The sequence below is a fragment of the Zingiber officinale genome, chromosome 5A, assembly GCF_018446385.1.
Source record: "Zingiber officinale cultivar Zhangliang chromosome 5A, Zo_v1.1, whole genome shotgun sequence".
NCBI lineage: Eukaryota > Viridiplantae > Streptophyta > Magnoliopsida > Zingiberales > Zingiberaceae > Zingiber > Zingiber officinale.
The window spans coordinates 96,200,168-96,222,573 of record NC_055994.1 but is presented as its reverse complement, the minus strand read 5'-3'; the positions used below and the strand labels follow the sequence as shown (position 1 = coordinate 96,222,573).

At 38.1% G+C, this 22,406-nt stretch overlaps 1 protein-coding gene and 1 pseudogene across 1 annotated transcript; both read right to left on the bottom strand.

The window, feature by feature from the left end:
• Positions 1–1,706: 1,706 nt before the first annotated feature.
• Positions 1,707–10,604, bottom strand: LOC121983041 (annotated as a pseudogene).
• Positions 10,605–20,738: 10,134 nt separating this feature from the next.
• Positions 20,739–21,700, bottom strand: LOC121983040 (SKP1-like protein 1). Its single transcript, XM_042536029.1, has 2 exons — positions 21,410–21,700; positions 20,739–20,950 (listed from the first exon to the last, which is right to left on the bottom strand). The coding sequence occupies exons 1-2, from the start codon at positions 21,698–21,700 to the stop codon at positions 20,777–20,779; spliced, it is 465 nt and encodes a 154-aa protein (XP_042391963.1). The 3' UTR covers positions 20,739–20,776.
• Positions 21,701–22,406: the final 706 nt, after the last annotated feature.

Sequence of the window (22,406 nt, the reverse complement as noted above, 5' to 3'; positions counted from 1 at the left end):
ACAAATTTTTATTTGAGTTATAATCGACTATAGGATTAGTTGATTCAACTCTAATATTAATTTAAATAATTATTTGGAAGATTGTCTAAGAAAGATTGACTACTTGCTCTAAAACATAAATCATTGAACCATATAAATAAAAATTAATTAATAAATCAGTTACGTTTTAGACTAAAGAATGATTGATTATATATTTTATATAATGTTAACTTTATATATATATATATATATATATAACGGAACGATAAAATTATTATCATATAATAAAAATTACGGGTTTAAATTTTAGAAATAATCTATTGTAAAAAATATGATAATTAAGAATCTTTCCTGGACTATGTTTTTTTTTAACTTTATATATAGAAGATCCTTGGGTAAAAACAGTTGATGTTTTAATAGTATTATATATGAACATTAAATTTAACAAATTTATATACATATTTTAATTATATATAACAAATTAAATAATACACATTATCAAAACTTTTATTTTCATCATTAGAGTAAATGAAAAGTTGATTTTAAAATGATTATATGCTTAATTTAATTTAAATATAAATTACCCTCTGATATATATATCTTTTTTTCGCTAAGAAGGACGAAGACAATTTCTTAGTTGCCGTATCTTTTAATTCACTAATTATCAATGCAATTTTTATGGGATCAAATTAATCCATTTAAGAATTAATGGATAAATATTTATTAATAAGTTATTGATCTGAGCTGGGAGATCATCCACTATTAAGCACTTCCCATTAACAGTAATTAAAATAAGTTGGACACCTGATATATATATTCTTATTGGCGGAAACTTAAAATAAATAAATAAAAATCAGAAAAACATCGTGAATACTATTTTTAAAATTTTTAATTAATGAAAAAAATTATCAAAAAATGCCCCGTCATCCAAAAAATATCAAAATAATACTCCAAATTTAATACATATTTTTTTGTTCCATCTTAAAACAATAACTTTCACTAAAGTTGTATTATCTTCAATAAGTTTAGGCAAAAGTTAAAGGGCAGACTTTTCATCATTAGAGTAAATAAAAAGTTGATGTTAAAATGATTATATTCTTAATTTAATTTGAATATAAATTACCCTCTAATATTTTTTTTAGAAGCAGTATTTTTTAATTTACTAATCAATACAACTTTTATGGGATCAAATAAATTCATTTAAGATTAAAGATATATTTCCATTAATAAGGCGTTAATCTAATAGCACACGGGTAGGTCATCTACTGAGTGCAACATCTTATGTCAATTATATATATAAAAAAAATGATATCCTGCATACCTTATTGCATATACCTATATATTCAGGCACTTTGATGCATATACCTATATATTCAGGCACTTTGATTCATTTCAGATACCTAAACTGAACCATGTCACCAACTGAATCAATTCCAGACACCCATATATATATATATATATATATATAAAAGGAAAATAGAAGTAAATTAAATTAAGAATGATTAATTTTAATGAGTTTATATTTGATAAGTAAGCATTACACACAAAAAAATAAAATTCATATCTTACATGGGTACTTGAAAAATGAAAACCACCATGAAATATGAACTCCCAATAATATATTTTACTATTAGATGAATATAAATAAGTTTCATCAAACTTAGACGAAGTTTTTTTTTTACCAACTAATGCAATCATTAATTAGAGAGTTTAAAAGATAGAGCAGACGTGTCGAAGCCCAAGAGTTATTCGAAGGCCCATTGACTCTCCCTACGAATTTTTTCCTCTTCTTCAGGGGTGAAGTCATTCTTGATGTTGAACATCTTACGAATCTCTTCAGGAGTCTTTCCTATAATCATATCAGCTACACTTTGGCATAACAAATCCAGCAGCCCCTTAATGTCCATGTAATTTGCAGCCTGAATACACCAGAATATGCTATCAATACAAAATAAATCTTTAGAAATCATAAGAAACAAAATTACAATAAGAGCGTTGGATGAACTAATAATAAAAATAATTTCATGCATCTGTTGATAACAACTTTAATTCACGCTCGTAAAACAACACCGATAATTATTTTTTAAATTAATGAGCCTTCAATAGCCCCTTCTCCTCTGTCTCCTACTTTCTCAAATCCGTCGTATATACTTTCACAATAATTCAAAAATTCCACTACTTCCAACACTAAATTGAACAACCTTAACTTTTGACGACAGTAAACCAACTCCAACGAGTTAAATTGTTTTCCAGAATTATCAAACAAAAACAATGAGAAAAAAAGTTAGCCAACAACAAATTCTTAACCGAATAAGAAGATAATTAGGGAATGAATAAATTCGAAGGGGGAAAAGGATACGAAAAATATCGAATCTCACCAACATAAGTTCGAATAGGGTGGCTTGGTCGACTTTAACGAAATTGTCATCCCAAGACTTGAGTTCTGCCTTGTCGTCGGAAGGCTTGGCAGGATCATCGAGAACGTGCTTCTGGCAGTACTCAATGACCTTGACAAGGATTCTGGAGGTTGTTGGAGATTAATTAAACTTTATTTTAATATTGATAAAATTTGTGAAGATAGAAGGATGAGGTGGCAAGTTTGATCAAACTTTGTGATAGGATTGTTGAGTTGTCAAGATAGGATAAGAGTTTCGTAGAGATAGAATTTAAAAAAAAAATCTTGATTATTAGTGTTTATCTAATAAGCCTATAAATATGTACCTTTTTTCAATGAATGAAACAAGTTGTGTGTTTTGTTTTATTCTCCTCCTCTCCACGTAGAGATTCTTCACCTCTTCCATATTTTTCTTTCTATAATCCTTTTATTTCTTCTCCAACAATTTCTTTTTTTTCAACAAAGTGGTATCAGAGCCATGTCGATGCTTCCTATCCCTCGTCTTGTTGATTTGAAGTATGGCAATTGGAGTATCCAAATGAGTGTCTTACTGGAGAGCGAAGGCTTGTGGGATATTGTTGAAAGAGGCTATAAAGCGCCTCAAGAAGGAGTCGACCAAACGGAGGCAGAAAAGATGACAATGGCGGAACAAAAGAGAAAAGATAAAAAAGCTCTTTTCTTTATTTATAAAGCTCTTGATGAAGCTACTTTTGAGAAAGTAGCCGAAGCTACAACTTCCAAAAAAGCATGGGAGATCCTACAAGTAGCATACAAAGGTGATGAAAGAGCAAAAAGTATTCACCTTCAAATCCTGAGAGGGGAATTTGAATCGTTGAAGATGAAAGAGTCCGAAAATATATCAGACTACTTTACAATGGTATTGGTTATTGTCAACCAATTGAGAAGAAATGACGATAACATTGAAGATAGTCGTGTCGTAGAAAAAATTCTACGCTCGTTGGAACCAAGGTACGACTATGTAGTTGCGGCCATAGAAGAATCTAAAGATGTGAAAGAAATGAAGGTGCAAGAATTATTAAGCTCTCTACAAGCTCATGAAGCAAGAATGCAAAGAAGAAGGAGAGAGCCTATGGAGCAGGCTCTACAAACCAAGCTCACCATTATTGACCAAAAAGAAGAGTCAAAGACCGAAGGTTCGCAAGAAAATGGCGGTGGTCGTGGTAACTTCCGTGGACGTGGCCGAGGTAGAGGCCGTGGCAGGGGCTTTGCTCGAGGCCGAGGAAGAAGTAAAGACAACAATCAAGGTAGAGACCAAAGGTATGACAAAAGAAATGTAAGATGTTATACTTGCAACAAATTTGGTCATTATGCAACGGAATGCCGCTCTAACAATGTGCAAGGGAATGCTAATTACGCATCAAAAGAAGACAATGACAATGATGTAGTTTTGCTAGCAAGAAAGGATGGAGATTCCACAAACAAGAATTTGTGGTATTTAGACTCTGAGGCAAGCAATCATATGTGCGGGCGTAAAGATATGTTTGTCGAGTTGGATGAAACGGTGAATGGACAAGTTTCATTTGGAGACGCATCCAAAATCCAAGTAAGAGGCGTTGGTAAGATTCTTATCAAACTTAAAGACGGAGCTCACACATACATCACTGATGTTTATTATGTGCCCGACATGAAAACAAATATTATTAGTCTTGGACAATTGCTTGAGAAAGGTTTTAATATGCAACTAAAAGATGGTAGTCTTTGTCTAAAAAAAGCAAAGCAAACTTATTGCTCATATTCCTATGTCTAAAAATAGGATGTTTTCTCTTGATATTAAGCATGTTACTGCAAAATGCTTAAGTGCATGCATAAAGGATATTACATGGCTATGTCATATGAGGTACGGGCATGTAAACTTCAGAGCTCTAAAGCTTCTCTCAAGCAAAGGAATGGTGAATGGTCTTCCTTATATTAATGCTCAAGATGATATCTGTGAAGGGTGTATTCTTGGAAAACATCCTAGAGCAAGTTTTCCGAATGAATCGCACAATCGAGCTAAGAAGCCTCTTGAACTCATTCATACGGACATATGTGGGCCAATCACTCCGACCTCCTTTGGAGGTCGTCGATATTTTCTAACCTTTATTGATGATTTTAGCAGGAAAACTTGGGTCTATATTTTGATGAATAAAGACGATGCTTTTGAGAAGTTCAAGGAATTCAAAGGATTGGTAGAAAATCAATCTGGCTATACTATCAAGGCAATGCGGTCAGATCGTGGTGGTGAATTCAACTCAAAAGAATTTAAAAAATTCTGCAAAAATCATGGCATCTGGAGGCCTTTGACAGCACCTTACTCCCCTCAACAAAATGGAGTTGCTGAAAGGAAGAACCGAACTATTCTCGACATGGTTCGAAGTATGCTCAAAACGAAAGAAGTACCCAAAGAATTTTGGGCCGAAGCTGTAAACTGTGCGGTGTATTTGCTAAATAGATCTCCTACAAGAAATTTAGAAGGAATTACACCTCAAGAAGCATGGACCGGATACAAGCCATTTGTATCTCATTTGAAGATTTTCGGGTGTATTGCCTATGCACACATTCCAGATCAAAGAAGAACGAAGCTTGATGACAAAAGCTTACCTTGCATTTTCATTGGCAACGATGCAAGATCGAAGGCTTACAGACTCTATAATCCAGTGAACAAAATGATTATCATAAGTAGAGATGTTGAATTTCAAGAAGATGGTGCTTGGAATTGGAACACTAATATGGTGATGATTCAAGAAGAAGAACAAGTGAAGGAGAAAGAACCAACTCCACCACCATCGCCTACTTCTTCATCACCCTTGGATGAAGAAGATCCTCCACCACAAAAGACAAGAAGTCTTCAAGAAATATATGAGGTGACAACTCCACTTAATCTCATTTGTCTTTATGCTGATGAAGAAATTGTATCTTTTGAAGAAGCTATTAAAGATAGCAAATGGAAGAAAGCCATGGATGAAGAGATGAAAGCAATTGAGAAGAATGAAACTTGGCATCTTACTACTTTGCCCGATGGCCATTGTCACGCCCCGGAGGAGTCCCTGTCCGAAGAAATTTCGGCAGCACCTCCCCTGTACGGCGGACAATCTGAAACTTTCTACATACACAATATACATCAGCCACAGGCGGCTGGAATATACACACAACCACGCAGTTATATGATACAGCCTACTCGGCTGATACAATAAAAAAAAAAACAACCATGCAGTTATAAGTAAAGCAGCACACTCGGCTGTACCAAAATCAAAACACAACGAAAAACGACAGAAACCATATACAAACCAAACACAAAACTGCTAGCCGGCTAGACTTACACAACCAACAACCAATACAAAATATTACATAACAACATCAACACTCCAAAAATAAAACCGGAGTACAGAGATAAACAAACTGATACATAAACAACAAAAGATAAGTGAAACCGATAAGTCTTCTGATGTGATGTGGGGACCAGCAGACAGGATATTCCAAGCGACACCAAAACCAACCTGGTACCTGAAAAAGATAGTATCAACGGGGGTGAGTTCAACAACTCAGCGAATACCAATGGACATGAGTAGTAAGATATATCTAACAGCAACAAACATGGAATACAGCTTCCTAATCATATATAGGGAATACGCAAAACTGAAAGGTAACTGAGGAAGCTGTACTCACCAGGAACTCCTATCCAGACAAAAGGGTCGTCAAACCGAAAGTGTCAATAATCCTGTATGCAGGTCAAAAGTATGTATCCAACCAAAATGCAGCAACCAAATGCAGCAAACACAATCATAAAAAATATAAATGCATCAATGCATATGATGCTAATGATGCGTCCTGGTCACCCCTGACGCCAGTCAGTCATCTCACACACAAATGGTGAGACCGAGTGGGTAGGGCTGTGACAACCGTGCACTCTGTCGTCACTACTCCTGATGAGTGACCGAGTGGACGGGATGCTGTCGGAGTACTCCTGTCCTGTGACCCCAAATCATAAATGGGGGAGCTCAATGCTCTCATCTCCCGGTACACGATGACGGGGAGGTATCTCTGCCGGCTACCACGCTGAGTCACCTGACCAACGGAGTCAAACAGAGTCCACCGTCTGCCGGCTACTACGCTGCTACACTAAATGCCAGCGGAGCCAAACAGAGCGGAACTGTCTGCCGGCTACCACGCTGAGTCGCATGACCAACGGAGCCAAACAGCAGAACCGCCACACACCTGCCTGATATACCACTAAACCATGAGTGGGGGTGTGTGCAGTACATGTAACTGGCGATGGGCTCAACCATAGTGGAGCCGACAGTCGCACAGCATGCAATCATGATGCATGACACTAAGCATAGCAAAACTGATCAACATATCCATATCCATATATATATAATATGGGTACCACAGTATCAGTAGGTCAAATCCACAGATCTAGGGTATACAGGTCCTCTATGATATAACAACCTAGATCCTAAACATATCCCCCTTCCATAGCATATGTACCAACAACATGCACAGATCAAAGAAAAAGGGTCTAGGTACACAAATCAGATATGATATACAAATAGAGGTACACAAGTCAGGTATGGTATAAAAACCTAGGTATCAGATAATCTAGATACACATGCCAGAAAAATAAAATCCAGAACCTAGTCCGAACCTCAGTAGGTATGGTATGCCACTTACTCTAGGAACCAAGGTACTCATGGCAATAATCCTGAAACGTAAACATGGATACATAACAAACGGCCAACAGATCATGCTATGGGTATCAAACCGTGACATACCAAAGCAAACATGATCATTGCTTGCAGCTATAAAATACTATGCATATCCAATAGACAATATCATAAAGATAAGTCAAGAGGTACCCGCCTCCGATATAGATCGAATCGAACCAATCCGATGTCGAGACGCCCGTCTCGAATCACAGTCCTGTAACAACACGATATACAGATTTAGCTAATTACATATTTCTTAATTAGATAAATCAAATTCCCGAGAAGCTAACCTAAATCCAAATCCAATTTTAAACCTTAAATGGGATCATCAACTCCTCAATCATTTCATAACTAATTCATACAAATTAGAACTTGCAACAATTATAATCCCTCACAACAACGTAATCATATAATCTAGATTACATCATGATCTATAACTAAAATCAAAACCCTATTCATTACCTCATAAGAATCAATCACTTACTTTCTTTTCACCAAACCACTACTGTGATACACAGTCGAAGAAGTACGAGCAGCACATCCCTCTCTTGATCAACACAGAACCACAACTTGGTTGCTTAGAAGAACCACCCAAATCAATAACGTTCAACTTGGAGGACCAACAATTGTTCTCCAACATGTTGATGCTTGGTCAACAACATGATCATCAATGTTGCATCAGTTTCTTGTGTTGGCTTCATGTTCCAATCAGCAATGCTCTTCATGGTCATAAGTCCAACACGAACTACTTCATGTTGCTGTTCACTGCCAATTGAACAACAAATTCCCAAAACTCACAATTGAAATCCTTACAATAGCATACCAAAAGCTACATCTCGGTTGTAATTAACAAGACCATTACCTGACCTTCTCCGGCGATGGAAGCAAGCAACAGTGGCCGGAATGCTCTTCAAGTCCAGTGGTCGTCACCGAGAAGAGCAACAACCCTCAGCCGGCAGTGAAGAACTAGCAGGGTCCGGTGGTGTCTGTTGGCGTCGACAGCGGCGCCAGGGCACAACAAGAAGACGGCAGCCGACACGAAGGCAGAGAGGGCAAGGGAAGAAGAAGGTGGCGTCGGCACGGGGTGATCGGCAGTGGCGCCGGCTCTGTCCAGTGCAACGATGACACTCTGCAAAGGAAGAGGCGTCGGCGGTGTGGCTCAGATCCACCGCACAGTGGTCGGCGCTCGTTCTAGGGCACGGCTAAGAAGCGACTGTGGAGACGAGGAAGAAGTAGAAATGGGGGAAGAGGATCGGCTCAGTACCGGCATCTAGGGCAGAATCGGTGAGAAAAGGGGAGATTTCCCCTTGCCACAGCTTGTACTCGAAGGAGAAGGAACCGCCGGCGCTAGGAGGTTAGGGCACGGGGTGATTTTCGGCGGAGGAGATGAGAAGGCGCGTGGCGGAGAGGAGGAAAACGTCGAGAAATGAAGAAAAGGAAAAAGAAATAGAAAAAGAAAAATAAATCCAACTTTTCCTCGCTTAAATGGGTAATCCAAACAGGCTTTTCCCGGGCCCTATTTTTATCCCCGTTAACTCGTCCATACGAGTTCCGAAAAATTCCCGGAAAATTTCCAAAAATTCCAGAAAATTCTTTTATTAATATTCGCCTATTTTCGGTATTTTACAGCCATAAACCCATTAGTGTGAAGTGGGTTTATAAAGTGAAGAAAAATGCTCAAGGAGAAATAGAAAAGTACAAAGCGCGACTTGTGGCAAAAGGTTACAAACAAAAGGTCGGCATTGACTACGAAGAAGTGTTTGCTCCCGTTGCCCGAATGGAGACTATAAGGTTGATAATCTCTTTAGCCGCTCAACTAAAATGGCAAATATTTCAGCTTGATGTTAAATCGGCATTTCTTAATGGCTACTTAGAAGAAGAAGTCTATATTGAACAACTGACTGGCTACATCAAGAGGGGGCAAGAAAGAAAGGTGTTGAAATTGAAGAAAGCTCTCTATGGCTTAAAGCAAACACCGAGAGCATGGAATTCAAGAATTGATGCATACTTCAAAGAAAATGGCTTTATGCAATGCCCATATGAGCATGCTCTTTATGTAAGAGCAGACAATGATAACATCTTATTGGTATCATTATATGTAGATGATCTAATCGTGATAGGAAGTTCGTCTCAAATGATAAAATCTTTTAAGGAATCTATGGCAAAAGCATTCGATATGACCGATATGGAGCTTATGTCCTACTTTCTCGGCTTGGAGGTGAAACAAGGAGTTGATGGCATATTTATGTCTCAAGAACAATATGCAAAGGATGTCCTCAAGAGATTTAGAATGGATGATTGCAATCCAGTTAACACACCGGTGGACTGCGGAACAAAGCTATCCAAGAATGACGAAGGAAAGACGATTGATCCCACACGTTTCAAAAGTTTGGTGGGAAGCTTGCGGTACCTAACTTGCACTCGACCGAATATATTATATGGAGTCGGTCTTGTGAGCAGGTTCATGGAAGAGCCTAAAGAGACTCATTGGAAGGCAGCCAAGCGAATCCTTCGTTATGTCCGAGGTACTATGAATCATGGACTATTTTATTCTCACTCTAATAATTCTCAGCTTGTTGGATATTCAGATAGTGATTGGGGTGGAGACTGTGATGACCGGAGAAGCACTTCCGGCTTTGCATTTTTCGTTGGAGATACGACATTTTCTTGGATGTCAAAGAAACAACCTATTGTTACTCTTTCTACTTGTGAAGCAGAGTACATTGCTGCATCCTCATGTGTTAGTCATGCTATATGGCTAAGAAGTTTGCTAAAGGAGATAAAATTTGAATAAAGTGTAGCAACTCAAATTTGCATTGACAACAAATCGACAATTGCATTGGGGAAGAATCCAGTATATCATCAAAGAAGTAAACATATTGATATACGCTTTCATTCTATTCGGGAACATGTGAAAAACAAAGATGTTGAGCTAGTCTATGTAAAGACCAAAGATCAAGTTGCTGACATCTTTACAAAGCCACTCAAATTTGAAGATTTCATCAAGATGCGGAATCTACTTGGAGTCACAAAATAAAGTTTAAGAGGGGGTGTTGGAGATTAATTAAACTTTATTTTAATATTGATAAAATTTGTGAAGATAGAAGGATGAGGTGGCAAGTTTGACCAAACTTTGTGATAGGATTGTTGAGTTGTCAAAATAGGATAAGAGTTTCGTAGAGATAGAATTTAAAAAAAAAAAATCTTGATTATTAGTGCTTATCCAATAAGCTTATAAATATGTACCTCTTTTCAATGAATGAAGCAAGTTGTGTGTTTTATTTTATTCTCCTCCTCTCCACGTAGAGATTCTTCACCTCTTCCATATTTTTCTTTCTATAATCCTTTTATTTCTTCTCCAACAATTTTTTTTTTCCAAAGTGACGTTGGGGAGGGGGATCGTGTCCTCTGCACAGTCGAACTCGACCATGTGCTCGATGGTCTTGGACACCATGGCCACCGGCGTCCACCTCAAATGCCTCGCCGTCGGAGCTCAACAGGGTGATCTTCTTCTTGTCCATGGCAATCGGCGAACGGAGGAAACGAGAGAGAGAGGATTCGAACCAACCGACGAAGAAGATTAAAGAGTCGATTGAACCACAATGGCAGGCGGGGCGTAGCTTTATATAATGATCGAGGGGGGCAGTTATTGTCGTGAAAAAGTCTCTGGCAATTGAATTAGTATTTTGAAATAATAAAACTTTATCATTACAATTCATAAATTTAAAAGAAGAAGAAAAATATTTTGTTAAATACGGATGATGATATAAATACCATATAAACTTAAAATTTACTTTAATCATACAAATTTTCTTAACAAATCATTTAAAATTTTTTACCTAAATTCGTAATTTATTAAAATCTTGTAATTAAAGAACAATCCATTGTAATCAATCTAATAAATCAATAATAATTTTTAGAAAAAAAAATCTTTTAATTTTAATATCTTTGTATTAAAAAAATATTAAAATACGTCTCATCTTAATTTTTTATCTCAAAAATATTTTTCATTGTATTATAATTGTTCCTGTCCGAGCGCTGAGTCGACGGACACTAGGGGCATGGCACTCTCCGCTGTCTCCGACTGGTGATATGGATCTCCGGCGAACTTGCAAAGAAGCCGAGCCGAGAGGGGTTTCCCGGCGACGACCCTCCGACGCTCAAGTCAGGCAGTGAAGAAGAGGAGGAGCAAAGTAGCGCTACTGTGGCTACAGTGATGAGAATCGCATACCTCCGTCGAAGTCTGAGGGTCCTTATATAGGACCCCGGGGAGGCGCAGGCATGCTTCTCGATGCGTGCACGCTTCCCCAAACTTACCTCAGTAGGGGTGTGTCAGAAAAGCATGTCTGACGTCATTCCGCAATCGTCCGAGCATATCCCGGATGTGACGGTGGAAACTTCCACCGTACGATACTCTGTCCGCTCCGGCCGCCGACCATGCTATTTGTCGGCGGCAGGTGTCTCGAGGATGAAGTTACCAGTTGTCCTTTTTGTCTCCTAACGCTCTTACCTATTTCCGATCCGAGCGGACCGGCCGCTCGGCGCTCATGGCCTCCGGGAATGCGCATACCTCGGCCCGGGCGGGGAAGCCCTGCTTATGTGCTCGGATGGAATTGCGCCTTATTGTCCTGCGGCTCGGCCGAGCGGCCTGTCCACCCGGCCCATAGACCCTTTTACCTTGAGCATCGGAAACTCGACCCCTGGTCGGGTTGTCTTTCATCTGGTCCGGGAGACCCCTGGCCGGATGTCCGGGCGTCCGGATGTTCGGTCGGTCCGGTACTCCGCTCAGCACGACCTTGGGGTTGACCTTCTTGACCATTGACCTCCAAGTGTTGTTGACCTCCTGCCAACGATGGTCCCCCGTCCTTACCACCGGATCACATGCCTCCCCCCCCAAGTCTAGTCGAAGGAGGCGCCAAGTCCGACTGACTGAACTATGAGTTTGGCCAAGCGGCAGCCATCCTGCCACTCCCGAAAGTGTAACTCCGCTCGACCACTATGGGGTCGAATAGCGCCGGTCGCTAATTGCCGAGGGCTGCCTGACTGGCCTGTCGGTGGCCTGTGATGATGTCCGCGGGATCTTCTCAAAATGCGTGCAAATCTCCGCCATTATGGTTGAGCACGCGGGTTCTGCCTCTTGATGGGGCTCATTAAATGTCCTCCTCTGACCGAGTGCCACGTGGCGCTGTTGACGTCATCGCACGACCGCCGCCTTACGGCCGATGCGACGTTCACCGGTTTGAAATGGACGGTTGGATGCGAGCCTTGGGTTATGTGACCTGCATCCGACGGCTCGGGTGGCTCGAGCCCATCCCTATAAAGCTCTCATCGCCTTCTACCGCCGCATTTTCGCCGTCGCATGCTTAGAAGCCCTCTCCTGCGCCCCTTGCTCCGGTGACCTCGTTCTTCGGCACTCCGGCGACCTCTTGTCCACTTCTTTCGATCCTCATCTTCTCTGTAAGGTTCTCTGCCTTTCTCTCTTCGGTTCTCGTGTTTTCTTTGCGTTCCTTGCCGCGTTCTTGCCTTCCAGTTACTGTTCCGTTCGTCTTCCCTGAGCCTTTGCGTTTTCTTCCGATCCCTGCCTCCTCCACTGTTCCGGCGATGGCCAGCTCTTCCCAGCCCACGGACCTCGCTCTCGGCCCATGGTATACTACCATGGAGTCGCGGTTCGATCAGCGGGACGCCGAGAGCCTGATAAATGCCTTTGACATCCCCTCTGATTTCGAACTGATTTTACCCTCTCCTTCCTCACTGCCTGACTTGAGCGTTGGAGGGTCATCGCCGGGAAACCCCTCCCAGCTCGGCTTTTTTGCAGGTTCGCCGGAGATCCATATCACCAGTCGAAGACAGCGGAGAGTGTCACGTCCCCAGTGTCCGTCGACTCAGTACTCGGATAGGATCAATAATATATTATCATAGTCAAAATTGCTCTAATAAATAAAATTAGTATTGTTGGTTGCTACTCGGAAAACCTAGAGGTTCCACTGTACAAAAATTTTGTACAAAGGTCTGAACCTTTTCCTAGCTACCATGTGTTCTTTTAAATTAAATTTTGGATCGCCTGCGGAACTTAACACGTTTGATCCAAAACTTAATCTATTCGTTCTTTTAGGTTTTGACTTGGGTCTCCTGCGGAACTTAACACGTTCGACCCAAATCACCTTAAGTTATTAATTCCATTAAATATTAATTTCCATAATTGGTTCCCAGTACTGACGTGGCAAGACACATGACCTTCTTGGATATGGGAGCAACCACCACCGACTAGACAAAACCTTTTATGGAAAGCTAATATTTAATTTCCTAAAATAACTTTAGGTTAACTGAAAAGAACAATCAAATCACAAGGAAAAATAAAACAAAAGAACACAACATCGAAAAACATATTCGAAATACTAGAATCGTATGCCTCTTGTATTTGGTATTATTTCCATAAATAACTAGTATGATGCGGAAAGGAAAAATTACTAGTTATACCTTCTAGAAAGACCTCTTGATCTTCTACCGTATTCCTCTTCTAACCTCGGACGTTGTGTGGGCAACGATCTTCCGAGATGAGAAACCACCAACCACCTTCTTCTCCTCCTAGCTAGGTTCGGCCACAAAAAGGAAGCTTCACCAAGGAAGAAGATCAAAACATCAACCAAGCTCCAAGAGATGCTAGCTTTCTCTCCTTCTTCTTCTTCTTCTCCAAGTAGTATCCGGTCACCACAAGAGCTCCAAGGGGAGAGAGAGGTTCGGCCACCACAAGAGGAAGAGAGGGAGAGATGATGATGACCGGCCACACCAAGGAACAAAAGAGGGAAAGAAATAATAGAGGTTGTCACCCATGAAGGCACCCCCCATCCCTTCTTTTATATTCCTTGGCCTTGGCAAATTAGGAAATTTAATTACAATAAAATTTCCTTAATTTCCTTGACATGATTTAATTGAGAAAAATAAAATAAAATTTCCCAATTAAAAACATAATGGTCGGCCACATCAAGAGAGACAATTTAGACAAGTTTCAATCAAAAAATTAAAACTTCCTAATTTGTTTTCGGAAATTTTAAAAATAAAATTTCTCTTCAAAAATCTCTTCATGGTTGATAAAAATAAATTTCTATAATTTTAATTTAACAACATGTGAATAATTTTTAAAGAGAAAATAAAATATCTCACCAATCTACAAATAAGGAAAGAGATCTAATATATTTCTTTAATCTTTTGTAGATCTTTTACAAGAGAGATATTTTAATTTTAATTCTCTTTAATAAATTATATCTTCCACATAATAAAAATTAAAATTAAAATCCTTTTTAATTTAATATGGCCGGCCCCTCTAGCTTGGGTTCAAGCTAGGGCCGGCCACACCAATTTATGCTTAGGCCGGCCCTAGCTTGGTTCCCAACCTAGCTTGGCCGGCCCCTATTAGGTGGGTATAGAAAGTGGGTATAGGTGGGTATAGTACTCTATAAATAAGAGGCTATGATAGGGACCGAGAGGAGGAATTGGTTTTGGTCTCCCGATAAAATTAAGCATCCCATGTTCGCCCCGAACACACAACTTAATTTTATCAATAATAATTCATTCCACTAGAGAACTATTATTGAACTACCGCACCAAGCCCAAATTACATTTTTGGGCTCCTACTTATTATGAGTGTGTTAGTCTCCCTGTGTTTAAAATATCGAATGTCCACTAATTAAGTGAGTTACTGACAACTCATTTAATTAATATCTTAGTCCAAGAGTAGTACCACTCAACCTTATCATCATGTCGGACTAAGTCCACTTGCAGGGTTTAACATGACAATCCTTATGAGCTCCTCTTGAGGACATTATCAACCTAGTATCTCTAGGACACAGTTTCCTTCTATAATCAACAACACACACTATAAGTGATATCATTTCCCAACTTATCGAGCTTATTGATTCATCGAACTAAATCTCACCCATTGATAAATTAAAGAAATAAATATCAAATATATGTGTTTGTTATTATATTAGGATTAAGAGCATACACTTCCATAATAACCGAGGTCTTTGTTTCTTTATAAAGTCAATATAAAAGAAACGACCTCAAATGGTCCTACTCATTACACTCTAAGTGTACTAGTATAATTATACAGTCAAGATAAACTGTTACCTAATTACACTACGACCTTCTAATGATTTGTTCCTTTTCATTTTGGTCGTGAGTTACTGTTTATAATTTATAAGGTACTGATAACATCATCTTCTGCATGTGGCACCACATACTATGTTATTTACAGTATAAATTAATTGAACAACTACAACTAAATATAGAAAATTTGACCAAATGTGATTTTTTATTCATAATGAATGTTTACAAAGTTTAGGCTTTCAATATACACTCCAACAAATATGACATTAGTTAAAATTACTCAGATGTTAATCAAAATTATTCTAGAACTTGTTGACATTGCCCCAAGAGAATTGATCTATATGAATTAAATCATCGCTAAGAAATATTTATTGAGAGAATGAAAAGATTCACTTTGTGTATGAAAAAAAATTTAATTTATTAACAAGAACCTAAAGCATACTTAAAAAAAAAATTATCGAGGCTGCCTTCAACCGTGAGATCTGACATTATTTCTTCATGCGTAGGTAATGTGACCTCAAAAGAGGACTTTCAAGTTGGATGACTCCATTGACGGATGGGTCCCACTAACCAACCCTCTTGAATAATATTGGTGTCTATTTACTTTTGGTCATGCTAAATTTGCTAATGGGCTCTTGTTCAAGATGTTTTAGTTGGAATCTCACGTGAAATTTAGAGTATTAAAAAAAAAAAGGAGATTCAATTACAAAGAGACAAGTAGTTTGATACTCTGATATTTTTTTAATTTTTTTTAATTGACATAGGATTAAAGTAATTAAAAAATCTTGATTTATCATTTTTTTTTCCTTTTCTCTTTTCTACTTGCATATATAAAAATAGGAAGGACTAAGGAGAAGCTGTCAGGAGAGCTACAACACTTCATGTGTATAGGTTAAGCATTCAATTAGAATCTAAGTGAATCAAATAAATTAAATTATTTTTAAATCAATTGAACTAATCAAATTTTGTTATCAAAATTAAACAAATCAAATTATATTGAAAATTGAATTAATCAAATTTTAAAATATTTAAAAAGTTTAATAAAAAATTATTTGGTCTAATATAAAAAATTTTATTTTATTATTATTTTTAAAAAAATTAATCTATTTAACTTAGTTGATTTTTAAAACTTTAAAATTAAATTAATTTAATAACCTATGTTTAAGGGCATCTCCAATGTGGATATTTGGAGGAGATATTTCTCCAAATATCCCCATTGTGGGAGATTTTGAGAGGTGAATTGAAATCACCGAGACGCAATCGACCGATCGAGCGTGACGCAATCGCCCGACAAATGACTTGTCCGAGTAGAACGCTTGGTTGGTGGGAGCACTATAGCAAGATCATCAAGCGCTCAGTGCGGATCGACGAAATGTTAAGCATACCAGCTCGCTTGTCCGGTCAGGAGGAAACAAGTCATTGTACCCAATTACCGCAAGGAAGAGCAACCGAGGCCGATCGAGCGGAGGAGTCCCCAGCCGAGCGGCTATCCTGCTCGGCTAAGCAGCGGGATCATCAGTGTATCCCTCAAAGATCCTTTTGGGAGATAGTATCATCGACATAAAGCATGGTCAACAAGCGGATCATACGGCGGAAGGTTCCACTATCTCATCAGATATTTGCATGTCTTATTAAGGTATAATGTCAGAGATACTTTTATGACATGTCCTTTCATAGGATGATTGGGAAAGCGTGCCCATGTCTTGGGAAGCATGCACGTTGCCCACCACGGGGCTATATAACGGGGGATCCAAACACTGACGGAGGTATGCATTATTCACTATTCACTCATGTGTTTGTTGTTGCTCCGTTTCTTTCCAACTTTCCGGTGACTGACTTGAGCGTCAGAGAACCAACATCGGAGATCCCTTCCCTAACTCAGCACTGACGTTTCTTATGTTGCATAGCGGAGCAGAGTCTACATTCAGTCAACACAAAGGCCTCATCCCTAGCTAGCCGTCTCCATGATTTTCAGACAGGATCATATTGACACCGTCTGTGGGAATATAACTTGTATCCGAGACGTGAAGATGAAGGATGTTGAATGACTCACCACGCCGACTTTAACAAAGGAAGAGCTAGATATGCTAATACAAGTCCGAGCAGCAAAAATTGTTAAGCAACAACAGCAACAAGGATTGGCCGACCGCTAGGCACAAGAACCCGCAACCTCAGCAGCGGGTCATCGGGCTAATGCGGAGACCGAGTGGATCACATATCCGTTCGTGCACAGAACATGAAGCCGACTGCACATACGGGGAGGCACCCAATGCGTCGATCCCCTTTCATCGCGCATTGTTCCAAACTCCATCAGAAGAACAGTGTCGAGCAGACAAGGAACGAAGATCCTCCTCGGACGATGTGCTCGCTCAAGACGCGTGGAAAGGGAAGGCACCAAGGAATGATGATTTGCCCGATCGGATCAACCAACAGTTCTCTCGGGAGATTTTGGGCGACCCTCTGCCAAGACACTATACCCCACTACCGATCGAGGAGTACAATGGAACGACCGATCCGGACAACCACCTGGCCAAGTTTGATAAAGCTGTCATGCCCCACCAGTACACCAATAGAGTGAAGTGTCGGATCTTCCTCGCTATCCTCTCCGGATCAGTGCAGCGCTGGTTTAGATGATTACCGATCGATTTAATTTATAGCTTCAAAAATTTCTGAGCGACATTCTTATATCATTATGCTAATAGCCGTCGTTATTAAAAGATAAGCGTTAATACGTGTACACAGCTACACTACGCTTGATTGGCATTAAAATTATTGACGGTAAACTAAAAGTTATTTTTCACCCACAAAAATTTTTATTTGAGTTATAATCAACTATAGGATTAGTTGATTCAACTCTAATATTAATTTAACATAATTATTTGGAAGATTGTCTAAGAAAGATTGACTACTTGCTCTAAAATAATCATTGAACCATATAAATAAAATTTAATTAATAAATCAATTACCTTTTAGACTAAAGAATGATTGATTATATTTTTTATATAATGTTAACTTTTATTTATATATATATTGATCCGGTAGTAAGAATGGGCCTCCCCTCCCTTTTTTCTTGCAAAGTCAACGCCAAGGGGAAGTCACCGGAACAGCCGCCCACCCAGAGGAGAGTGTGGTCCGACCGGACGGACGGCCGTAGACGGTCGGTCCGATTGGACTGTCGGCCGGTCGATGGAATCGAGTACCTGGAGGGGTCCGTCCGGCTCGCACTTATAGTTGGGAGGTACCCTGTCAAATCGGGGTTCCGACGCTCAGTTAAAAAGGTCATGGACCGAGCTGACCTTTTGACCGACCGCAGTCATAAAGCACACCTGTTTGTTAGTCTCCACAAAGCACAAGTAAACCGTTGCGGATGTCCGGTCGGATGTTTAGGTATCCGTCCGCTCGGACTACAAGTTTGGAGCGAAGGAAAAGGCCAGAGGATTTCTTTCTTTGACAACCTGTAGGTTTCACGTGTGTGCCATGCTCCGAATCTTGTGACAGGGGATTCTGCTGTCCCATCGAGGGCATGCTTTGACTGTAGCGATATGGGTCAGGTAAACTTTCTGATACCTAGGAAAGGACAGAGGATACTTATGCACTTCGGGATTCCGTTGTCCCATCGAGGGCATGCTCTGACTGTAGCGGTAGGGGTCAGGTAAGCTTTCTGACAGCCGCATACCTAGGAAAGGACAGAAGACACTTATGCACTTCGGTACGCGTGCCCAAACTTGACACCGCTCTATATAAAGAACCTCAGGTTTCACCGGCAGAGGGATTCGGGTACGTACTCTGAGACTTCTGGAGCCACCTTGTTCATCGTGATTTACCTGACTTGAGCGTCGGAGGGTCGTCGCTGGGAATCCCCTTCCCGGCTCGACTTCTGTGCAGGATAGCCGGAGCATCTCGACACTAGTTGGAGATCTACATCAGCGAGCCTTGGAGCGCCACGTGCCCAGCGTCTGTTGACTTCTGGTTCGGACAGGATCATATATATATATATAAAGATGAGTTTTGACGGAATGATAAAATTATTATCATGTAATAAAAAATTTATGGATTTAAATCCTAGAAATAATCTCTTGTAAAAAGTAAGATAAGACTGCAATGAATCTTTCCTATGACTATTTTTTTTTTAACTTTATATATAGAAGATTTTTGGATAAAAATAGTTGATGTTTTAATAGTATTATATATGAACGTTAAATCTAACAAATTTATATACATATTTTAATTATATATAACAAATTAAATAATGCACATTATCAAAGCTTTTATTTTCATCATTAGAGTAAATAAAAAGTTGATTTTAAAATGATTATATGCTTAATTTAATTTAAATATAAATTACCCTCTGATATATATATCTTTTTTTCGCTAAGAAGGACGAAGACAATTTCTTAGTTGCCCTATCTTTTAATTCACTAATTATCAATGCAATTTTTATGGGATCAAATTAATCCATTTAAGAATTAATGGATAAATATTTATTAATAAGTTATTGATCTGAGCTGGGAGATCATCCACTATTAAGCACTTCCCATTAACAGTAATTAAAATAAGTTGGACACCTGATATATATAATCTTACTGGCGGGAACTTAAAATAAATAAATAAAAAATCAGAAACATGGTAAATACTATTTTTAAAATTTTTAATTAATGAAAAAATTATCAAAAAATGCCCCGTCATCCAAAAAATATCAAAATAATACTCCAAATTTAATACATATTTTTTTGTTCCATCTTTAAACAATAAATTTCACTAAAGTTGTATTATTTTCAATAAGTTTAGGCAAAAGTTAAAGGGCAGACTTTTCATCATTAGAGTAAATAAAAAGTTGATGTTAAAATGATTATATGCTTAATTTAATTTGAATATAAATTACCCTCTAATATTTTTTTTACCAAGGAGATAGACAATTTCTTATTTTCCATACCTTTTAATTTACTAATCCATTCAACTTTTATGGGATCAAATTAATTCATTTAAGATTAAAAGATATATTTCCATTAATAAGGTGTTAATCTAATAACACACGGCTGGTAGGTCATCTACTGTGAGTGCAACATCTGATGTCAATTATATATATAAAAAATATGTTATCCTACATACCTTATTGCATATATTTAATGAGCACTTAAAATAAATAAATAAATAAATAAAAATCTTCATGGACGACACTCTAAGCGTCGTCCACGCTAGCCGTCCAAAATATATATATCCAGACGCTTTGATTCATTTTAGATGTCTGGACCATGTCACCAACAAACATCTGAATCAATTCCAGACACCCATATATATATATATATATATATATATATATAGGAAAATAGAAGTAAATTAAATTAAGAATGATTAATGTTAATGAGTTTATATTTGATAAGTAAGCATTACAAACAAAAAAATAAAATTCATATCTTACATTGGTACTTGAAAAATGAAAACCACCATGAAATATAAACTCCCAATAATATATTTTACTATTAGATGAATATAAATAAGTTTCGTCAAATTGAATACGAAGTTTTTTTTATCAATTAATGCAATCATTAAAGAGTTTAAAAGATAGAGCAGATGTGTCGGCGCCCAAGAGTTATTCGAACGCCCATTGACTTTCCCTACGAACTTTTTCCTCTTCTTCAGGGGTGAAGTCGTTTTTGATGCTGAACGTCTTACGAATCTCTTTAGGAGTCTTTCCCGTAATCATATCAGCTACACTTTGGCATAACAAATCCAGCAGCCCCTTAATGTCCATGTAATTTGCAGCCTGAATACACCAGAATATGCTATCAATACAAAATAAATCTTTAGAAATCATAAGAAACAAAATTACAATAAGAGCGTTGGATGAACTAATAATAAAAATAATTTCATGCATCTGTTGATAACAACTTTAATTCACGCTCGTAAAACAACACCAATAATTATTTTTTAAATTAATGAGCCTTCAATAGCCCCTTCTCCTCTGTCTCCCCCTTTCTCAAATCCGTCATATATAATTTCACAATAATCCAAAAATTCCACTACTTCCAACACTAAATTGAACAACCTTAACTTTTGACGACAGTAAACCAACTCCAAAGAGTTAAATTGTTTTCCAGAATTATCAAACAAAAACAATGAGAAAAAAAGTTAGCCAACAACAAATTCTTAACCGAATAAGAAGATAATTAGGGAATGAATAAATTCGAAGGGGCAAAAGGATACGAAAAATATCGAATCTCACCAACATAAGTTCGAATAGGGTGGCTTGGTCGACTTTAACGAAATTGTCATCCCAAGACTTGAGTTCTGCCTTGTCGTCGGAAGACTTGGCAGGATCATCGAGAACGTGCTTCTGGCAGTACTCAATGACCTTGACAAGGATCCTGGAGGTGACGTTGGGGAGGGGGATCGAGTCCTCTGCACAGTCGAACTCGACCATGTGCTCGATGGTCTTGGACACCATGGCCACCGCTGCGTCCAACTCAAACGCCTCGCCGTCGGAGCTCAACAGGGTGATCTTCTTCTTGTCCATGGCAATCGGCGAACGGAGGAAACGAGAGAGAGAGGATTCGAACCAACCGACGAAGGAGATTAAAGAGTCGATTGAGCCACAATGGCAGGCGGGGCGTAGCTTTATATAATGATCGAGGGGGGCAGTTATTGCCGTGAAAAAGTCTCTGGCAATTGAATTAGTATTTTGAAATAATAAAACTTTATCATTATAATTCATAAATTTAGAAGAAGAAAAAATATTTTGTTAAATACGGATGATGATATAAATACCATATAAACTTAAAATTTACTTTAATCATACAAATTTTCCTAACAAATCATTTAAAATTTTTTACCTAAATTCGTAATTTATTAAAATCTTGTAATTAAAGAACAATCAATTGTAATCAATCTAATAAATCAATAATAAATTTTAGACAAAAAAAACATCTTTTAATTTAATTTTAATATCTTTATATTAAAAAAATATTAAAATAACGTCTCATCCTAATTTTTCATCTCAAAAATAACTCAGATGTTAATCAAAATTATTCTAACACATGTTGACATTGCCCTAATATTATCGTAATATCAAAATTATTACAACGTAAACGATTATGATCAAAATTGACACTATTAGCAAGAACATCGCTAAGAAATACTTATTGAGAGAATGAAAAGATTCACTTTGTATATGAAAAAGAGATTTAGTTTATTAACAAGGACCTTAAGCATACTTCAAAAAA

Bases quoted from the DNA above. Each gene is read 5' to 3' on its own strand.
- LOC121983040 (XM_042536029.1), bottom strand. From the start codon at position 21,700: ATGGACAAGAAGAAGATCACCCTGTTGAGCTCCGACGGCGAGGCGTTT. The intron at 20,951-21,409 runs GTGAGATTCGAT...TGGTGTATTCAG, and splicing joins CCCTATTCGAACTTATGTTG to GCTGCAAATTACATGGACAT.